Source organism: Oculina patagonica, chromosome 4 (genome assembly GCF_052425735.1).
Source record: "Oculina patagonica isolate OP01 chromosome 4, crgOcupat, whole genome shotgun sequence".
Classification (NCBI taxonomy): domain Eukaryota; kingdom Metazoa; phylum Cnidaria; class Anthozoa; order Scleractinia; family Oculinidae; genus Oculina; species Oculina patagonica.
This window is the reverse complement of record NC_135761.1, coordinates 8,139,508-8,159,812: the sequence shown is the minus strand read 5'-3', so window position 1 is coordinate 8,159,812 and position 20,305 is coordinate 8,139,508. Positions and strand designations below refer to the sequence as shown.

Sequence of the window (20,305 nt, the reverse complement as noted above, 5' to 3'; positions counted from 1 at the left end):
ATTCCTTTAAAACGAAGAAAAATCAAGGGAAAATAAATACAATGCAATGTTTCACATACGTAAACAAACCCACATGCGAAATTTGGAGTTGTTTTATCACTGCTCTTTTTAGTCGAAAATCACGTCTGCCTTTTTTGCATCGAACCCTTCAATTGCAGCTGGCCTTGTTGGGTTTTTGACCTGAGATCCCCTCTCTTACCTGGTACACTGCAGCAGTATCAGATTTTTATCTGGCCCATCCCATCAGGCCAGACAGAGCTTATACCAGTTTAGGTAGCATGAAGCGACTTGCGTTATTACTACTCATCCCTGGATGGGGTGCTAGTCCATCGCGAGGTTACCTCCACCATTTAATTTGACAGTACTTATTTATTCACCTGTGTGGAGAGATGCACTGTGAGAGTAAAGTCTCTTGCCCAAGAACACAACTCAATGACCACGGCCAGGGCTCAAACCTGGACTGCTTGATCCGAAGTCCAGCGTAGTCTAACCATTTGGCCACTGCGCCTCCCAGATTTTCTACTACCTTATTATCACTTATTTTCGCGGGAACTTAATTTCGCGATTTGGCCAAAAATACCTAATTAGCATAAAAAATACAATAGAAAACGTTTGAAATTAATTTTCGCGGGTCTTTAATTTTGTGATTTTTTGAAAATCGCAAAAAATTAAGTCCCGCGAAAATAAGTAACAATAAGGCAATTGTGATCATTAGCTGATCACTTGCTGTTCACTCTAAATATCACATGTAAATAACAAATCCACCCTAAATAATTTTCTTCTGTGTTAACAGGCCTTGAAAGAAGAGCTTAACATAACAACCCAACAGCTGGCACACCTTGAGACTCGCCAGGAAGACTTGGACTATGACATTGACAACCTGGTCAACCTGATTGGTACTGCTAGAGCCACTGGAAAATGGGAGGTGAGAAATGGGTGTTTTTTCCAGGGGCTCCAAGATTTGTACATGTAGGCAGCTCCTTTAAAATGTTTATTTTTATTAGGTGCAATAGATTATATTGTTTTCTAAGCTTAGCTAACAGTTGATTCCCAGTAACACTTACGATAGTAGAACCTCTCCTTATGGACACCTCTGTGATACGAACAACTTCATAGCGGAGCTCCCAGCGACCCGAAGGGCCGCAGAGCAGAGCCCCATACCAATAGAAAATTAACAGACCCATGCTTTTGGTTTTTCATGGTCATCATGGCTAGCAGCATGGTTCGCGGGCGCGTACGACGTACGTACGTCGCCCCAACATGGCGGCCATAATCCAGAAATAGGTTAAGGTCAGGTTAACGTCAGCTTACATCTTTGATATTGGACATCATGTTATGGTCAATGACAGCTGTCAAAACAAGGTATCTGCTGACCAGTAACACATGATCATATCGCGGGCTCAGATTTAGAACTCATAGAGGTCGAATGTTTTTTCGTATTGGTTTGCATTGGATCGCGGGCTCAAGTCCAATAATTTTATGTCAACGGTCAGTAAATTCGGATTTACAAAAAGGGCAAAGTAGATAACTGGGGAGCTCCGCTTTTAGGCTTGGCTAAATCTATTTAATATTATGGACTGTTCATTTGGTCCCAAAGAGACCAGAATTCATAAACTCTACCTCTGTTATACAGACAGTGACCTCCATAATACGGCCACGCTTTCCTGTCCCTTTGGTTTCCGTATTACAGAGGTTCAACATGTATTGCTCAGAACTGATCAGTCAGTGGCCATGACACTGACGATGTTGAGGATCCTGTAAGGTTTTCCTTACCAATATTTTTGATGGTCACCTTTTTTGGTCTGCACAAAAAGTACCCAAAAACGTACATATGACAGTATTACACTGCCATATTTCAGCGATTGCATCAACAAAATTTTCACTGCGATAAACAAAGTTTATATACAATTTAATTTACTCATTGTACATGTACATGTATTTTAAAAGTTGACATCTTGTTTCAATTCAGTTGGCTGGGTTAGGCCTGAGGACTGTTTCACTTGATGCCATTTTGGGAGCACATGCTGCAGCGTCAAAGGAGTTGTAAGTACATGTATTTTGTTTTTATAAAAGGAAACATTTAAAAATCGCAAAGTTGGAAGTACTTATCCTCAAAAATAATTTTATTTTAACTTTTTTCTACATTTTGCATGATTTGCCAGAATTTGGCTCCAAGTTAGCTGAGGGCTTTTTACTTGAGGATAATTAAATTTTTTTTGTACTTTTAACCATGTTCGTATGCCAATCTCTTGGGAGGTTAAAAGGTGGACACAGTTCCTTGTTGTGGATAAGATAAAGGATTGTTTAAATTACATTTATTTGACAGCAGTTTGTTGAACAGGGAATCTTTTAACAGTCTTTTTTTTTTCTTTCTTACAGGAGAGAGGGAGAGAAAAGACTGACAGACCACATTGCTGAGCTCAAGAAGCAATTAGCTGCCAGAGATCAAATGATCCAAAGATTGCAAAAAGATCTGAAAGGAAAGGATCAGGTACATTCTCTCTTCTACCCATAGGGAGATAAAGATTTGTAGCTATTGGGATGTAGCTAAGAGCCGGCTAACGGCTTTCACCAACTGAGAAAAAGGTTATCACCGGCTAAAATTTCACTAGAAAACAAAGACTTGGCAGGTATAAAGAGGCAAAAGACAAAGAGGATTTCTAGTACTCTTCTCGACAGGATGGTTGTTCCATCACAGGGTTTTTTCACCAGCATCAAATTTGCTGATACCCAGGAGCACTGCACTGAAAAATCGTATATGTCAAGGTTGAGAAGAGTGTAAGATACCACATTAGAGGGATTAGAAGATGCATGAGGCGGAGGGAAGGGATTTACTGGCAAGAGAATACTAACAGTAATACTAAGGAAGGAAAAATGCAGTTGTAAAGACTAGGAAAAAGCTGTGAGCATGTAGGTCATGTTAAATGCGTGCGATGCCATTGGAAATTTGATGATTCTTAAAACCAGCATGTTAGCCCTCTTTTGTTTTAATAAGAACACCAATTTTCCGTGGGGCAGCTATCAGCCGACAGTTCCTCGACAGAAACACTCTCAGCTGTTGTTTAAATAGTGACGCGCGCGAGTCCATACCAGTCGTATTTATAATGAATTGGTTACATGCTTATCGGAGTCCTCTGATCTAACTGAATATACTGACAAACATTAATCTTTTCTTATATTCCTTGCTTTAGAGCAATCATCAACTTGTGGACACAAATGCTCATGGCAACGAGAAGATCGGTTCTTTCGCCGGCGATTCCAAATCATTTGATACTCACACAGAAGAGTGTTCAGGTAGTATGACCCATAAGGATGTTCTTATTAGGAAGCTAAAAAACGACCTGGAGCATTTAAGAAAACAGCATCAGGACACGGCGAGGGAATTGCGAGAGAGCGAGCTTTCTGTAGTGCGTCTTCAGGGGCAGATTGGTAAACTACAGGACGAGCGGTCACTGAAACGGTCAGACGTGGCTTCTAAAGATCGTACAATGAAGGTCATGGAACAGCAGCACATGGACAGCAAAGTTAAGGTTAGTTTTCTGGAAAAAGGCAGGGCAACTTGTTGAAGTTAACTACATACATACATACATTAACTTTATTTTATCTCAGATTTACAGAGTAGCTGGTTAGCTAATATCTCCGAGAAAAAAAAATGTAAAAAATAACAACCTAGAAAATTATAAAAACAAAAAAATACTAAGCGAAAAAATAAAGCATTACAATTAAATTAAAGTTACCTTATATAATACTAATATATAATAAATAAGATCAGTTTATATACAAATTACATAAAATTATAGTTACGGACGAGGCGCTTGAAATCGTTGAAAGAATTGATTGTTCTGTAAGTATCAGGTAGAGAGTTCCATAGTTTGCAGGCAAGATAACTGAAAGAATTTAAACCAAAGGAAGAAGAAGACGGCTTAGGGAGGGTTAGAATGTTGCTACCTCTTAAGGAATACGAAACAGAGCGAAAGGAAAAAATTTGTTTCAGATATGCAGGAAAGTTATCAAGATACAGACATTAACTATTCTTTCTTTAACTGCTACTCGTTAATTTTGTGAAGAAGACTGAAATTAACCGCAGATACTTAGAAGCAATAATGGCAAATTTGTCGTAAAGAAATCCCAAATTACTTTTTAAGTAATCTCAATTTAGACTACGAGCAGTCCGCTTTTTTTCTTCGTCCATCAGGAATGGTGCGAAAAAAAAAACGCAAGTGGAATTTTTTTTTTTACATTTTTCAGTAGGATTAAAACACAAAAGCCATGTTTCATTGTTTCGCGCGACATTTGAAAGTTTCTTGTGTGGATTCACCTGCTTTTGTTACTCAAATCAGAAGCAATAACAACCGAAATAAATGGCTGGTGGTTCTAATGCTATGAAACAGAAAGTCTTATCTAGCATCATGCTCGTTGAAAAATATCAATCCTCCCTTGATAGCTTGCAAGACTCCAAGAAGAAAATCGCGAGCTGAAGACCACAGTCCAGGCGTTGAAAGACTCGAATGGAGGCGTACCACTGGATCTGTCACGAGAGTACGAACAGAGAGTGAAGCGATTGGAAGCTGAGCTGGAAGTAGCCGAGGATCAACGAAGGAAGGCCGCTCAAGAAGTGGTGAAACTACAGAGTCAACTGAGTGAGAGTCAACATGCTGCCAGAGGGCACAAAGAAGTACTCGTCAGCGAGGTAAGTTGAGCGCCTTCATTTTGTGCCACGGGTAAAGAGCTGCTATAAGTTCATGTCCATGTTTGTAGCTGGTAGAGTCTTCAGAATTTCACGTGCGCCACTTTCGTAGCAGTTGAGTAAGACGAAGTTAAATTTACTGCCTAAATTTGATCTTTGTTCCGCCATCTTGAATAATTCGGAGCCGGCCATGGATAATTTGTGAAGTCTGGGACCAAGCACTCTTCGGAAAAAGTTTGTTATTCATTCGGACGCGTCACAAAATTTATACTTTAGCGACGCTTTCCGAAACCTGTTGATACCAGATTTGTTTCCGTGTTAGTAAATTCAAAATCACTGACAAGAAGGAACCCTTGCAAAACCTTCTTACGCTCTTTCGACTTCTAATTATTTATTTTGACATATGGTACCCTGTATTAAGTTTGTGAAGATTTGCCAAGAAAAGTGTTTGCTCTTTCGTTTCCAAAGCGCCCTATTAAAGACTTTTATTTACCTTTTTTTCTTTGTTTCAGCTGACTTCCAGAGATTCTGAGCTTGATAATGTAAAGGACCGATATAATGCTGCTCTCAAAGAGGTCTGTTCTACTTATAGAAATTTTTACCAAAAAAAAAAAAAATCAGTATTGTGATGTGATTGGATGCGATTTCCTTGTTTCTTATGTCCGTGTTATTGTTGTTTTTTATTCAAACGATTTTGGTTTTTCCACTTCTACTTTGTAAGTTTCTAAATCGGTGATCCGATCGTTAAACATTTTCGTTAACAAAATGATGCTCTCTTTTCAGATTCATCAATATGAAAAGGAGATCCGTGAGCTTAAATCGGATCACAATGACTGCACCTATGAGGTAACGTTTGTTGTTGACCTCAGTTGACTGAACCTCTTTTGCGCCAAACTGTACAATCACTGAATAACCCTTCAGATTTAGAGCGCATAACATTCTGCGAGCTGAATATCGTTAATAGTTTTCTACTGCTGTTTTCTAATTTTGAAACTGGCGCAAAACTGAAAGCAAAGTTTTTACAGAGCCTATCAGTGAGCACACGAGTTGAACCAATCACAACCTTGTTATCGGTGCTATAAGCGCGGGAAAACTTGAAGTCGGTGCCAAGCGTATACCAAGCGCGGGAAAAGTGTGATGGATGCCAAGCGCGGGAAAACATGGAACCATGCGCGCGAAAAGTCGCGAATTCCAAATCACGACTCATTTTGGGTTTTAACTCTTCATAAGTGACCGAGAATACTGCACCCTCATTCAGAGATCGATTCGAGTACATAACTGCGTTTTATGAGCCAGGGCAGTTTAACAGCTCAGCAAGTAAACGCATTCGAGAACATTGGAAAGCACTCGAGATTGGAAGACTGCTTGACTTGTCGACATGCCATCGCCTTTGTGTGTGTGTAATTTGTTAAAAAAAATAAATAAGAAAAACAATGAAAAGAATCTCAGAGGGCAATTCTGCAACACCCATAACGACGGGACCTCTTGAATAAGCCATACGTGTAGAACTAGTGGCGGGAAATAGACCTAACGGCCAAATGATTGACTTGTTCATTTTCTTTTTCTGAAGCTGGAGAAAAATAAATTTCACATCCAGCAACTCGAAGGAGATGTTGTGAAGTGTCGTGAGCAGGTCGCTCACTCAGAAGAGGAATGTAGAGCGGCGCAGAGAGAGTTGAAACGACTACAGATGGCCTCTAACGATCAGAGAGATGCATTAGCTAACGAGGTATGTTTGTGTAAAAATACATAATAAACTTGACTACCAAAAGTGACTGGAGCTTCCGTTTTGAGTTAGCGTTTGTGCCCGCCGTTTGTCACGCTTTGTCGAAGGAATTTTCATTGGTTTGCTACGGAGAAATTGCCAATTAGACGGAACGATTCTCCCGATGAAACTAAAAAAAGTGTGGGCTAAAGTTTCTTTTGAAGTTGTATGGATTTACTGTGATTTCTTTGTTGGGGTTCTCCTTAAAGGCCCGGTAATACGAGCGACATTTTTGTTCAACTTGTCTCGCAACATTGTTGCATTGCAAGTTGAACGAGATGTTGCCCGTATTACTACCGCGCGCTCGACTTGTCTCGCAACAAATTTCGGTGTTGCAAGTTGAAAAAAATTGTTGCACAAAGTAGAACAGTTCTACTTTGTGCAACATCTTGCTGCAACTTGCAACATCGAAATTTGTTGCGAGACAAGTTGAGCGCGCGGTAGTAATACGGGCAACATCTCGTTCAACTTGCAATGCAACAATGTTGCGAGACAAGTTGAACAAAAATGTTGCTCGTATTACCGGGTCTTAAGAATGTTTTATAAGGTCTAGGTGGTGGCAAACGAGAACACAATGTTGCGGACAAAAATGTTCGACATTTGTCGCGGACTCAAAAATGTTTCTGATTTATCATTCAGAAATGTCAGTTTTTTAAACATCACTTAAACCCCATGCAATCGGGTACACTTTGCTACAACAGTTATAAAAAAATATTTTGATTATTCTTTTTGTGTGTTAAATTCCTTCATGTTACGTACAACTTCCAGCTTTGTAGATTATGGCGGCTGCTTCTGGAAATCATGTAAAGACCTAAAATAACGATGATTTAAGACTCATTCGATGTTATACTTTTTTTAGGTTGCAGAGCGTCATGATGTTATTTTAACGTTGAAGACGGAAATGTCTGCATTGGATGATAAACACAGGGAAGCTGTCGCTCAAGTAAGTAAACAAAAAAAATTGTGATTTGATTTTTTTGGGGAAGAAGAAAATAACAAAATTTTCTCTCAACTTAAGCCTCCTTTGTTGAATTAATTCCCGTGTTATTGTCTCATTTAATAAATCATTGGCGTTTCCCATTAAACGTGAAGTGAACTGTTGATTTCCCTTCAATACGACAAAAATTAAATAGCCAACGACAACGGAAGGTCCTTTTGGTGCAGAATAAATTTTTTTTGTTCTTGTACGCAAAGTAACCTCAACACGTTTTTCAAAGCCTTCATGGGCGTGTGATTTTAAACAATAACGCTATTGTTGAGCTAGCGTTTCATTGTAAGAGTTCATTGAAAATTGACATGCTTGAGAGCCATCTGTAAAGTCTGCATAATTCTATTGCGGTTATGCGCAAAGTTAGCGTCCCTTGCTACGGATCATAGTCGGACGAAGGCTTGCGGGATCTCGGCTCTTTCAAATCTCCACGACTTAGCTAGGCCTAATTTGAAAGTATCGTTTAGATTGCTCTGAATTGAGGGCCCAATACAGAGTAAGCGAGGTAATGCAGTTTTAAACTTAACGTATGTTTACTTGAATTGACAAAAACTTTCTCTTGACCGCGCGACTCCATGAAGTCCAAATGTAACTGTAAACAAACTTATCTTTGAAGAGATTTCTCGATCAAGAATACTTAATTTTATTTCTATAATTGTCCTTGATTAGTTTGGTTTTTAATCTTGGGCTTAATGTGTTTACTTTGCGTTAATTAAGCCGTCTTTGACGACGTTCTTCAATTCTTGATCCGCGGCGTACGAGTTGCAGGAAGCCATTGTAAAACAGATGGTTTTTGAGAGTATATCTTTGTATTTAGTATTGTGGTTTTACTATTTTCGATGCTGTTTTCTTATCCAGATTTTAATAAAAGAAGCTACAAGTAATGCACATCTCTTAACTACGGTTTTATTTTTATTTCTGTAGCTTTCTCATCGGAATAATGTGATTACGAAACTTCGAAATCAGAACAAAGATATGACAGACACGGTAGGTTTTCATGGCGTTATTTTTCTGTATGACGCTCTCTGTGCTTTGCGTGTCAATATCGCGCTTGATTTGGATTTTCTTATATACCAGCTTTACAAATATTGAAATCAGTTCGTTCTCAGTTAGTTGTTTTATTGTCGTTTATAACTTGTTAAAACAATTATATTTGCAAACATGAATTCATTCTAGCCCGATTGTGTCAATTGTATTAATTCTGTGTTTTGTGTCATTTTCGATATTGCCATGTCACTTCAAGAATCACACTCAATACATAGCAATTGTAAAATCAATGTAGTAGTAACAATATAAAGTTGGCTATTGGCGCGGTGCCACGTAGAAATTTTAAATCCTCGCTCATTTTGTAGACTCTGTCCTTTACATGGATGTATTTTTGCAGATCGAAGAATACAGCCGCAAACAAGCGGAGCTCGAAAGCAAATTGAACGTTGCTAACAAGAGGGTAAGTGTTTTGAAACGTAACGTGTTGAATGTTGTTGAGATACAGCTGTCTTGACTGTGAAAACTCTTTGTCTTGAGTGTGGCAGCCATATTGAATTACAGAAGCGGAAGAGGACTAGGGAGAAGGAAGCAGATTTCGGGCAAAGTAGGTTGGGGAGGGGTGGGTCCTTACTGAAATAGTCGGGAGTTGTGTTCTTTAACAGTGTTCCAAGCTGAGCTCGAAAACACCACTAAGTTCTGTTATTGTAGTTAAACAGTGTAAGTAATCAGTTCGTTAAAGAAAAAAAAAGGAATGCGCGTTGAGAGAATATTTTAGTGCCAGAAGTAATTTGTGCAAAAAGTAACATTTTTTTCAGATGTAAGTCGCTAAGTTGAATGAGTTGTGCTGAATGATGTCTTTCGTCCTCTATTCTTGTAGCTCTCTGACTTGGAAAGTCGCTGGGAGAGGAATCAAGTAAGCAGCCTGGGAAAATCAGACCATCTCGGCAAAATGGTAAATGGATATTTTAAGCAGTGAAATCTTTCCGGCGCATTGTTGTGGTGTTGTCGCTACAATATAACATGATTACTTTTTCTTTATCACAGGTTGAAGATAAAGATACAGAATTGCGGGAACTAAGGTTGTCGCTCTCAAACCTGAAAGATCAACATGAACAAGCTCAATCTAAGGTACGAACTACAATTTCATCCATCTTTGATTGATAGGCCGCGCGCCATGTTGAATCTCGCGGTGAGCGAAGTCTGGGGAGAGAACTGATCCTGTCCTCTTCCCAGTTTTCGCTCCTCTCAAAATTCAAGATGGCTGTAAGGACATCTACGATAATATTGACTGACGCCGTGGTTGCAAGGTAACACTTGATGACGGCAAGCTTACTTGACAACTTACGTGTTTGCACTATCCCTGATTGGACAAGATAAGAAGAATAATCATTGACGACTGCGTTTTTCTGGCTAATTTAGGTTACCTTGGTACACTTAAGCATTGCACGCTTCTCTATAGAGCGGAAAATATGAAGCCTTTTTTTTATTGTAATTTAAAGGTGTCCCATCGGGAAGAAGCTTTACAGAGACTTCAAGTTCAACAGAAAGATTTTGTGGAAGAGGTAAGTTATGCGACAGAAGCCCAACGACATGTGCTCTGCGTCTCAGTAGTTTTATAAATTGAGGTAAGAGGGGGTAGGGAGGGGATCAGGAGAGAAACTTCGGTAGGGAGGCGAGGGGAAGATGAAGAAGTTGGTATGCCGTGAGCAGTAATTCTTACTCAAGTTAGTTTATTTGTTCCTCCATATACTTTACCTCCCCCCTCTCTCTCATGCAGTTCTAGTTTAGCGCAATCCGCATACACAGAATATGCAATTTTATTTTGCCTTTATTTCACCCCAGGTGTCTCGACGCGAGAAAGCCATTCAAAAGCTTGAACTGGAGCTTCTCACCGCTCAAGAAAACCATCGAAGAGCACTTGATGACGTAAGAACCCTCAATATGATTTTGATGAAGCTCCACAGAGATCGTGTAGTGTCTCTAATTGGTTGTACTCGCGAAAATTCAAACACGAGCAACGACCAATCAGAGACACTACATGGAAATCTGTAGAGCTACGCCATCTACGTGTTTTTCTCTGTAAAATGATTAAGCACACGAAGAGAGACGAAAGTCTTTGTCAAATGTGTTGCGTGGTTCGCGACGCGTTGTTAATTCTCCTTGGTTTGTTCAGATCACGAGACGTGACGAGACTATTCAGCAGTTGGAGGGAGACCTGGACACTAGCAGAAAACAGCTCAAGGATGCGAATGAAGAGGTGAATAGAATTTCTCTGAAGCCATCTTGTTATGATCGGTGAGGAAACCTGCTCTTTGTTTAATAGAAGCATAATAATCTTTATCGTATTTTCTCTCGCAGAAAGGAAGACTCGAGGCTAAAATTCAAGCATACAAGATCTCCACTCAGAGCGAACAAGACGTCCTATCAGAAGAGGTTCTGTTATTTTTGAGCACGCTGTTTTTGTTTAATCGAGAAATTCTTTGTTCCTGTGACAATTTTATTCCAGTCTTGGCTCGTTTATTGACAAACGGTTATTTCCATTTTCAGGTCGGCAAACGAGAAGAAGCTATTCACAAACTGAAGATCGAAAAGTTAGCTCTTCAGGAACAACAGCAGAAGGCTGAGGACAATGTACGTGCATTAATTTCCTGATACATTCGTAATGTATCGCTAACTTCTCAGAACTGTTTTTCTTTTTTGAGTATTTGTTACCTTGGAGTGAAAAGCTAGCTTTTATTTTCTTTTGGAAAACATTGAAATGGCATACGCATCACTCAAGTAGTTCTGTAACTAACTAGTGTAACTTTGAAAAGTTGTGACTGGATTACGTCTTTTTTATTGATAAAAAGACACGAATGCTTCGTTGCTTCTCTTTGTCCTCTTCATTATCAACAAGCGGCCTCATGAGGAGCTTATCGCTTTCCTCGAGAAAGCAATATATTGTGACGGTAAACTTAAATATCATAAGAACATTTCATGCCAAAAGGGTTGACATAAGTGTTTTGAACATCTGTTTCAGGTCCGAGAACATGAACGAGCTGTAGAGAGACTTCGGCAGCAGTATGAAGACTGTCTTCAAGATGTAAGAATGAAATGTTTATTACTTAAAACACGAGACTGTTTTGTTTTTTGCTTATAGTGAAGCAGATTTAGGGCGTTCTCTCATTCTCTCAAACATTTACATTTTGTCCGTAGATGCAGCAAAGGAATTCTGCTGTGGTCGATATGGAGACAAAACTGAGCGACATGAAATCAAAGTCTGACGAATGCACCGATAAGGTTTTGTTTTGCTCTTGTTTTTTCTTGTTGGTATGTTTTGATTATTTTGCAATGCCTTTTAAGTTTTCCACTCAAAAAATTGAAAAAAAAAAAAAAAAAAAAAAAAAAAAAATGCGTTTTAAACTGAAAGGTCTATAGACAGAAACAAATCAAACGAACAAACAAAAACCCAAGGAGGGGCAGACCAGAAAAAAAAACGTGGTCGAGGATTTGAACTCGCAAGCAACATTCCTTCAAAAAAAGCCAAATCTCCCAGCAAACTGTTTGTTTCTCTGTTTGGCCGCGCCTGTTGTTTTGTTAGTTCGTTCTTGAAAAAAAAAATTAGTTTAAATTTAGTAAAGATACAAACAAATGATTTGGACTCTTCTGTTTTGTAGCTCGAGCATTATGAGGACACCATCCGGGAACTTAACTTGAAAATGACGTCACTTCAAGGTGATCGGGATCAAAAGGAACACGAGGTGAGTCTCTTTCCCAGGCTTTTCTAAAGGAAACTAAAAACATAATTACAAAAACGAAAAGAACATATGAAGTTATACTAGGTTTTTTAGTTTCAACATTAACAAAAAAATTGGCTTGTTATATAACATGTCAATCAGCCATAACTTAACAGTCTTTAACACTAAAACGCACAAGTTCCTGAACGTAAAGCAGAATTGCGAGCAGTTATTTGTGACTGCGGTTGAACGTATGTTTTGACTGATTACTTTTCATGTAGGCTAACATGAAGGAAGATACAATTCAGCACCTGGCATCGGAGATGGACGAGTTACAAGAACAGCACAGAGATGTGTTGTCCAAGGTGCGTCTTTTTCCAGAGATTCGTGAGCTCTCTATCTTTTCATATCGAGCTCTAGGCAATTTCGGCACTAACCAACTGGTCCTAAAATTAACTGGATGGGCAAAATTCGAGAAGATTAAAATGGATTGCCTTCGGGTAAAATTGAAAAACGTCGGTCCGAGTTTTTTTCAAGTTTATCTCAATTTGTATGAAAGTGTCATTTACAATGCTCGAAAATCATCATTGTTTGTTACGTGGCCGTGATTTTGCCAATAAACGACTTTTGCTCTGCCAATTTGAAGTTTAGAGCTCTTTATTAACGAAAATAAATAGAATGACCTAAAATACCGTGACCTAGCCCCTTTAATGAGGTGTAATCACCAAACTAATCCCTTTGTTTTCTTCTTTTCAATCAGATGTCCAAGAGAGATGAAATGATCGATCGCCTGAAAACAGAAACATCTTATTTGAAAGATCAGCAAAGGGATAAAGAACGAGAGGTATTACTAGATAACGTTTTTTGGCGTAGAATGCAGTTGTCAGAAGTATCCATTACTTTGTCAATCCATTAACCAATCACTATGCCAGTCAGTGGTTGAGTCACTCGGTTGATCGGTTTGTGTTTGGTCTGTCTGTCTGTCTGTCTGTTTGTCTGTCTTGTCTGTCTGTCTGTCTGTCTGTCTGTCTGTCTGTCTGTCTATTTATCTGTCTGTCAGTTACATATCCGTGGGATCAGTTATGTCAGTCGGTCAGTTGCCCTATCGGTCGGTGGGTCGGCCTAACAGTTGGCCGGTAAGTTGGACAATCTGTGCATTGGTCTGTCATTCAGTCTGTCGGACTGGGGTCAATTATGTCACTTCGGTAGTTGGCCTGTCAATCGGTTGGTCTGTCGACTTAACGGTCGATCGGTTGGACGTTGCATTGGTCTGTCTGTCAGTTAAACATCCGTGGAATCACCATATCAGTCGGTCAGTCAGCCTATTGATCGGTCTGTCAGTCGGCCTATCATTTGGCTAGTCGGTCGGTCAGTCGGTTGGTTAGTCGCTCAACTTGCTATTCAACTTCCTCTTCAAACCAATCAGTAAGTCATTCAGTCAGACAGACTGTCAATCCAGCAGCCAATTAAACAATGTAATTTGCCCTTTCTCTCTCTCAGATCTCCCAACAGCTGGATGTGATAAGCCGACTAGAGCGAGACCTTAACGAAAGTAGCCGAGGCCTGGAGAGCTTGAGACGAAAGGCAGCCGAGGATGTGAGTGCTGAAGGGGAGGCTTTTCTAAACAACAACGACAACAATAACAACACAAACGACAACAGTGACACTTAATTTATTTCAGGGCTAGAACGTTTTTTTCCTGCATACGCAAAATAAACTCACACGCAAACGTCCTTGAGTGACTCAAGGTGTAAGGACAAATTTACTTTGAATTCCTATCTAGGTTTACATTTCTTAATTCGTTTTGAATCTTTCAACATGCAATTCGCGTGAACAGTGTTTAGTTGTTCACACGTAAAGGTTGTTTATTCTTTTTACGGAAAACAACGTTTCTACCAATGTTTGGTATTTGGTATTTTTGTACTTTTTCAACGCTTTGACGCTCCAAACTTTGATAAAGGCTCCATTTTTATGCATTTCTATTTCAATATTATTGCTTAAGTGATTTCAAACAGAACATTAACCATATGTATTTTGCATGAGCTTTCCTTATTTTTGATCGAAATTTTGGCGCATTTTTAGCAGAAAAAGTTGCCGTTTTGCACATTCAAGACCATCTTTCACCATAAGCTTTAAACTTAGATCATAAGTCTCCTTGATTTAAGAACTTTCAACACAATTACTAAAAATCCATTAAAAGTTTTGATTTCGTCATTACCCAATATTTTTTTTATTATTTATTGTTTTCATTACCCAATAATGGATCTTGATCATATTTGACATAGTTATCAAAAACCCAAATTATAAGTCCGATCAGCGGTGATATATAGAAAAAAATATAATAATTATAATTAATATATGGTGATTTATATATTGTCAATTTGACAGTTTGAAAAAAAAAATCAATGTAAGATATTTTCTATCGGTTTTTTAATAAATATATATTTTTTGGCAGAAGGTCTCCAGATTAATTGTTGTCTTTAGAATGACAACATTTTTAGACCATTTTTTTCTGCTTTAGTCGAAACTGATTCTCGGAAAGTCTACTTTCGCTTTTGCTGAAAGATATGGTCTTGAATGTTGCCATGGTAATTAACTGCTTCTATTTTCTATCATTGTTTGCGCGGGAAAAATCACTTTGCTCTAAAAAAAAAAGACCGAAGCCGAAAAACTTGTAAAATCGAAAAGTTCTCGATTGTTCATTTTGTGCTTTTTCTTGCAATTGGTGCACAGTGCATTTGAACCAAAAAGAGGGAAATTGCAAAGTCTGACACTGTCCGGAATAATGGAAAACCCACGTAGCCCGAATTACGGCCCTCTCTTCTGTCTGATTAGCGAGCTGGCCCCGGCCCGGTTGTTTAAAGATTGGATAACGCTATCCACCAAATAAATGGGCCCTTTGCACGACCCGTTCACTTGGTACAAAGACAGCCATGCTGGAACTGCAAATTACGCGGTGGGACCTTCAGAACAAGCGACTCGCATAAGTCAAGCTCCACCTTCCTTTGTTTTGGATGTCCCACTGCATAACTTGTGGCCCAGCATGGCTGATTTTGTGTCATGTGACCGGGTCGGCCAAAGGGCCCTTTTACTATCCAGTCGATAGTGTTAACAAAACCAACTACGCTATCCACTGGATAGTGAATTATGCGATGGGTAGTGTTATCCGGCCCAGAGGAGAGGGCTAAAATTCAGTCTAAAGGTGGATTTCCACTGACGCGTAATTTTATACGTGCGTTTACGTGCGTAAAAATATTTGGAGACAATGAATGAACCACTTGCGTATACGTGTACGCAAGTCGTTTCATACATTGTCTCTAAATTTTTTCACGCACGTAAAAAATTACGCGTCAGTGGAAATCCGCCTTAAGATTCCCATTGTTGCGTTACTAAGTATCAACTCCTTCTCACGTCGCGGGTAGGGGCGAGTTGAATAAGCATATCGCATTAGCTGATCTTTTAAATATTGGATATCGGTGCAACGGCTTTGTATAATACTTTTCGTCCATGACATGAAAGTCCTTGATGACATTGCGAGTTTGCAAAACGTCAGCCATTCAATTTCATGCCATGTGATCAAAGTCGACCCTTTCGTTTACTGTGTATAAAAATTCTGCATGTGTGGAAGCTGAATGGGTCTGCTCTACAATTCAGAATAAAAAAGTTTTTGCGTTTTATTTACTATGAAGAAATTAGCTTCTTTCCTCCGGTTGGTACGAAGATGCTACCAAACAAACTATCTTCACTTGAAAACTCCTATGTTTCTTGTCAAGAAAATAAGGGATATTTATACGAGAGAAACAAGACGCGGCTAAAATAAGACGCAAATTACAGCCATTTATACACCGACCTTGTTTTTGTACCATTTATACGACAAGTTTGCATCCTCGTTAAGACGCGAACAAGTTCATGATCCGTTCGTACAAGCAATTTTAGTTCAAGTATAAAGTAAGACGCTTCGTAAAGACCAGCTCTAGAACCTGGTCCAGATTAAGCCGCATCCAGTTTTAGACGCGCCTTGTTTTAGTCGCGACGCAGGATTCTTTAGCATTTATACGCCCAGTTCGCGTCTTATTTTAGCCGTGTCTTATTTTTCTCGTATAAATAGCCTAAAGTTGTGGGGTTTGTTGATCCTGTTTATGTCAAGGGAGGTAATAAAACTCACTCCCTCCATGCCCACCATTACTGTTTCTGTAGGTGGCGATTAGAGATAAAAGAATTGAACAACTGGAAGAGGAGTTCACTGAAACACAACAGCAGTACACGGAATGTTACGATGAGGTATTGCCTTTCAGGCGGTCATTTATAGCCAGATTAAACATTTTACTACTAAACTTACTTCTGCAACTTAATATATGTTTCTTCAAACTGTATTGCTCGTTTTTATATTTATTTTTCAGATTTATTTTTTATTTTCAAATAAAATCGAGTTTGAAATGTGGAGTAAAAAAAAAAAAAACGTTAAGGAGCCGTTGGCTTGATTGAAAACTGTTTCGATGTATGGAGTAAAACCTGAAAGTGGTGGGTGGGGTGGGGGAAATTTTGAATCCCTGCCTTGTTGTGACAAAAAAATTCATTCCACGGGAAATTTAAAGTTACAGAAAAGCAGTCGAATCGTCAAGGTTCTTAAAGCATTTAGATGCGGAATTACTGAATACACTTATTGAGAGGACCTCGTGAAAATTGCTAAGAATCAGGGAGGGAGAAGCCTTTGCCCACCCTGTTAAGAATGCGATATTTTCTCGTCAGGGTTGACCTGCGCTCGCGAACCACGCGCGCGCAGTCCCTCGTGCGCGCAAAATTTGCATTTGACGTATAATAGCTTTGTGACGTCACGATGAGTTTGGAATCAAATGCAAGATTAAGTTTATTAGCGGTAAAGCAACGAAAAGAAAGCAATCTACACATGGCGGCAGGAAACAATCTTGCGAGGCATCACCTTACTTTGGTATAGTTACAAATTCATCTCTTTTCTAGATTACTTAATTTATCCAACCGCTTAAAAAAGTAAAATTATGCAAAATAGCAAATTTTCCTCTCACTGATACCTTAACTCCTTCCCGTCGATTAGTTTTTTGACGGGTTTTTAACTTTATGCAAAACGGCGTTGAATTTTTTCCAGAAAGTAAGTTTTGGTAGTTAACTGGATTTTATCGTTTTCATCTGTAGAAAGAAATGTTTTTTTTCGTTACCGATGGAGAATTATTTCTTCTTTCGTTCTGTTATCGTACTCAGTAAACTGATCGCGTACAGGGAAAATTCATATTCGGATGAAACAATAACGAAACATTGTCTGCCACATGTTGCCATTCAGCTTTCAACTGTCCGATTTCGTCTTAGCAAAAAAAAAAATATATTTTTTTCTTCATCGGTTTGTTTCAGTAAAAATTAAACTCGTTTTCAAGGAGAAATTATTACTGTAAGCAAAACCGATAACGGATTTTTTTAATTTTTTGTTATGATCTGTTAAATGCAAATTACCGCGCCGCAACTTTAGTGGGAAAATCGATTGGTTTCGAAGATAAACATCTTAAAGAACAGTTATCGATCACAATTCATATATATAATGTATTCTTTTGGTAACTGATTTAAATAGTATAAGCAGAGGACACTCTGTTTCGTCAAGAGAACGAAAATTTAATCGAAATGTTAATTTTTTTTTTGAAAATTTAAAGAAACATAGGGAATAATAAGTAGTTTCATTTTGACAACGTTAAATTTATCCTTTTTATTCTTTGTCATTGGTTTCCCACTTGTAATGAATATTAACATGATTTAATATGCATCAAAACATATCGACGAGCGCTTTGAGCTTGGTGTGAGATTTTTTCCTCATTTATATTTATTTTACAATGAGTTCTGATATAGCGAATATTTGGAGTTCGGCCGCTATGGCGTGTGTTACAACCAGTTGGCGAAAACGCTGTCTTCCACTTTTTAAAACGGTATGATAAAAGCATTGATCTAGTTGATGCTTTACAGCGAGATTTATTCCAAAACTTCGCCGAAGTAGTATTTAAGGAAGTTGCAGGGGTTAAGAATTTCAAATTGTTGGTGCATAGAAGCTTACAACAGATCTATTTATAAATAGTGAGAATTTCAACACTCGTTGACGCCGTAGTTTGTATCATCACTCCGTGTTTAAAACAATTTTTCTTAAAAGTTTTAAAATTTTGACCTACTCTTTTGTAGCTTTCGCATGCGAATTCTTGTTTCATATCGGCTCTGAAAGAAAAACAAGAAAACCTGCAAAGAAATTAATGATTTTCAAGAGATAATATTAATAAAAGTAAAAAGCGACTTAAATTCAGTAAATTATTTTCATTTTCGGTCGATGAAGTGTGCACACAAACAATCATCTTTCGACCGCCAATGTCTGTTTGGGCATCTTGAAACATAACATTATGATTGCTTATGATCAAAAAGCCCAAATAGTTTTTTAGCCAAACTGGCGGTATATTGGTTATTCGATAAGGAAAATTTTCTCTAATAAAGTCAATCATTCTTTTTATAAAAAAAATTATATTACCCAAATTAACGACTTTATTTTTGTTATTTTTTCTTAGCTTGTTCGCCAAGAGGAGCTCATGGCAAAGTTACGCGACGAAATAACTTCATTACAAGATGACGTGTCCAAGTCAACTGACCAGGTATTGCAGCAAAAGGCGATTTTCTTTCTTGTTGTCATAGTAATATGCAATTAGGTAACATCTGACCTCGTCCCCAGGGTCTTCTCGGCGACGAGTTTTCTGCGTCTAACCGCCATCTTGAAAGCGGGGTAGACCCTGGGACGAGATTGAGTTACATACTCTTTCCCATTCTCGTCCCCATAGCCCTTTCGTTTCTCTTAGCCGGATGGGCCTTGGCACGAGGAAACAAAGGGCTCTGGGGACACAGAATTTCCAGTCCTAGATTCTAGGACTTCCGGTCTTCATGTATGCAGTCACGACGTTTCAAAAGAATGTATGAGAGAGTCGTTAAGTTTTCGACTTCCGTTTAGGAATTCTTTGTTCCAAACAGCCAATCAAAAAAATTCGAATTAATTCAAAAATCCTATGTCCCCAGAGCCCTCCGTTTTCTCGTGCCAAGCCGGCTAAGAGAAACGAAAGGGCTATGGGGACGAGAATGACTCTTTCCCTGTGTGTGAGTCGCAAGGTGGCCTGATGCTTAGCGCCTTGGACTTTAGATCGATCCGGGAAAGAGTCTAGCAGTGTTCTTCTAGTAAGACCTGACTGAAACGGTTTTAATGCACTATGTTTTTATTCTTTCGGTAGGTGGCTGACTCCGAAGAAGCTATTCGTAGCCTGGAAATGGAGCTGGCCATGTCACAGGAGAAACATCGCACATGTACACACGAGGTACAACATGCTAAGTGGTGTTTTATTTCATCCACTTCAGTCTTGCATAAGCAAGTTAGGAGCAAATTTAGCCCGAGTATCAGGCTTTTCTAAAGGGGAAGGGAGAAAGGCCCTCCCCTTAGGAGGCCTGATACTCAGGTTAGAGCAAATTCTGCCATTTTGAACATTCGTGGGAGATTTGTAAGAAGGCGTGCAGTTGCGTCGGACACCGATCTTACATTAAAATATCTCTTCACCGGGAAATTTTCAACACACTTTTTTAGTGATTTACAAAGCGCAAGGAAAGATTTCCGCATTAAATTTTTTTACAATTTCATTTGGGCGATTTTTTAGCTGAGCGGAGCCTGCGGATCAGTTATCGGGGCTTGTTCATCATGATTCATGATGCATCGCAGTTTTGTAAATTGCGCATCGCTGAAATTCCTTCCCGAGCGGTATAGGAGTTTTTGCATTAGCTTTAGAATCCAGCACATTCTTGAATTCATTTTGTATCCTGCCGTTTTCAATGTTACGATTTCGTAACTTATAAGATTCATTTTTGACGTCATCGTCTCTAGGTTGCCAAACGGGACGAGACGATTCTGAGCCTGCAATCTGAACTGGACGCCACTCAGCAGGAGTACGAGACGTGTAGCAGTGAGCTGTCAGAGAGAGAACAAGAAGTGTCAGAAATGAAAGGAAAACTCAGTAAACTGGAAGTGGAACTAAAAGGACTGAAAGCACAGCGGGAAAGTGACGAAAATAAGGTACGCGTGCCTTAAAAAGCTTATGAACAGGAAACTCAACAATAAACTTGAAAGCGCG

General features: G+C 39.0%; 1 protein-coding gene across 4 annotated transcripts in view; it reads left to right on the top strand.

Annotated features, from left to right (window-relative positions):
* LOC144649325 (uncharacterized) overlaps nucleotides 1-20,305 on the top strand; it is a 73,420-nt gene that overhangs the window by 3,666 nt on the left and 49,449 nt on the right. For all 4 annotated transcript variants that reach the window (XM_078508802.1, XM_078508801.1, XM_078508800.1 and 1 more), the window contains exons 4-31: nucleotides 794-925; nucleotides 1,970-2,043; nucleotides 2,380-2,491; nucleotides 3,192-3,530; nucleotides 4,445-4,690; nucleotides 5,200-5,262; nucleotides 5,471-5,533; nucleotides 6,258-6,416; nucleotides 7,312-7,395; nucleotides 8,365-8,427; nucleotides 8,825-8,887; nucleotides 9,305-9,379; nucleotides 9,472-9,555; nucleotides 9,927-9,989; nucleotides 10,270-10,353; nucleotides 10,601-10,684; nucleotides 10,786-10,860; nucleotides 10,975-11,058; nucleotides 11,447-11,509; nucleotides 11,623-11,706; nucleotides 12,084-12,167; nucleotides 12,425-12,508; nucleotides 12,904-12,987; nucleotides 13,644-13,739; nucleotides 16,341-16,424; nucleotides 18,710-18,793; nucleotides 19,418-19,501; nucleotides 20,059-20,247. In XM_078508802.1, the coding sequence (XP_078364928.1) occupies nucleotides 794-925; nucleotides 1,970-2,043; nucleotides 2,380-2,491; nucleotides 3,192-3,530; nucleotides 4,445-4,690; nucleotides 5,200-5,262; nucleotides 5,471-5,533; nucleotides 6,258-6,416; nucleotides 7,312-7,395; nucleotides 8,365-8,427; nucleotides 8,825-8,887; nucleotides 9,305-9,379; nucleotides 9,472-9,555; nucleotides 9,927-9,989; nucleotides 10,270-10,353; nucleotides 10,601-10,684; nucleotides 10,786-10,860; nucleotides 10,975-11,058; nucleotides 11,447-11,509; nucleotides 11,623-11,706; nucleotides 12,084-12,167; nucleotides 12,425-12,508; nucleotides 12,904-12,987; nucleotides 13,644-13,739; nucleotides 16,341-16,424; nucleotides 18,710-18,793; nucleotides 19,418-19,501; nucleotides 20,059-20,247 (2,883 nt within the window). The remainder of the gene's footprint in view (nucleotides 1-793; nucleotides 926-1,969; nucleotides 2,044-2,379; nucleotides 2,492-3,191; nucleotides 3,531-4,444; nucleotides 4,691-5,199; nucleotides 5,263-5,470; nucleotides 5,534-6,257; nucleotides 6,417-7,311; nucleotides 7,396-8,364; nucleotides 8,428-8,824; nucleotides 8,888-9,304; nucleotides 9,380-9,471; nucleotides 9,556-9,926; nucleotides 9,990-10,269; nucleotides 10,354-10,600; nucleotides 10,685-10,785; nucleotides 10,861-10,974; nucleotides 11,059-11,446; nucleotides 11,510-11,622; nucleotides 11,707-12,083; nucleotides 12,168-12,424; nucleotides 12,509-12,903; nucleotides 12,988-13,643; nucleotides 13,740-16,340; nucleotides 16,425-18,709; nucleotides 18,794-19,417; nucleotides 19,502-20,058; nucleotides 20,248-20,305) is intronic.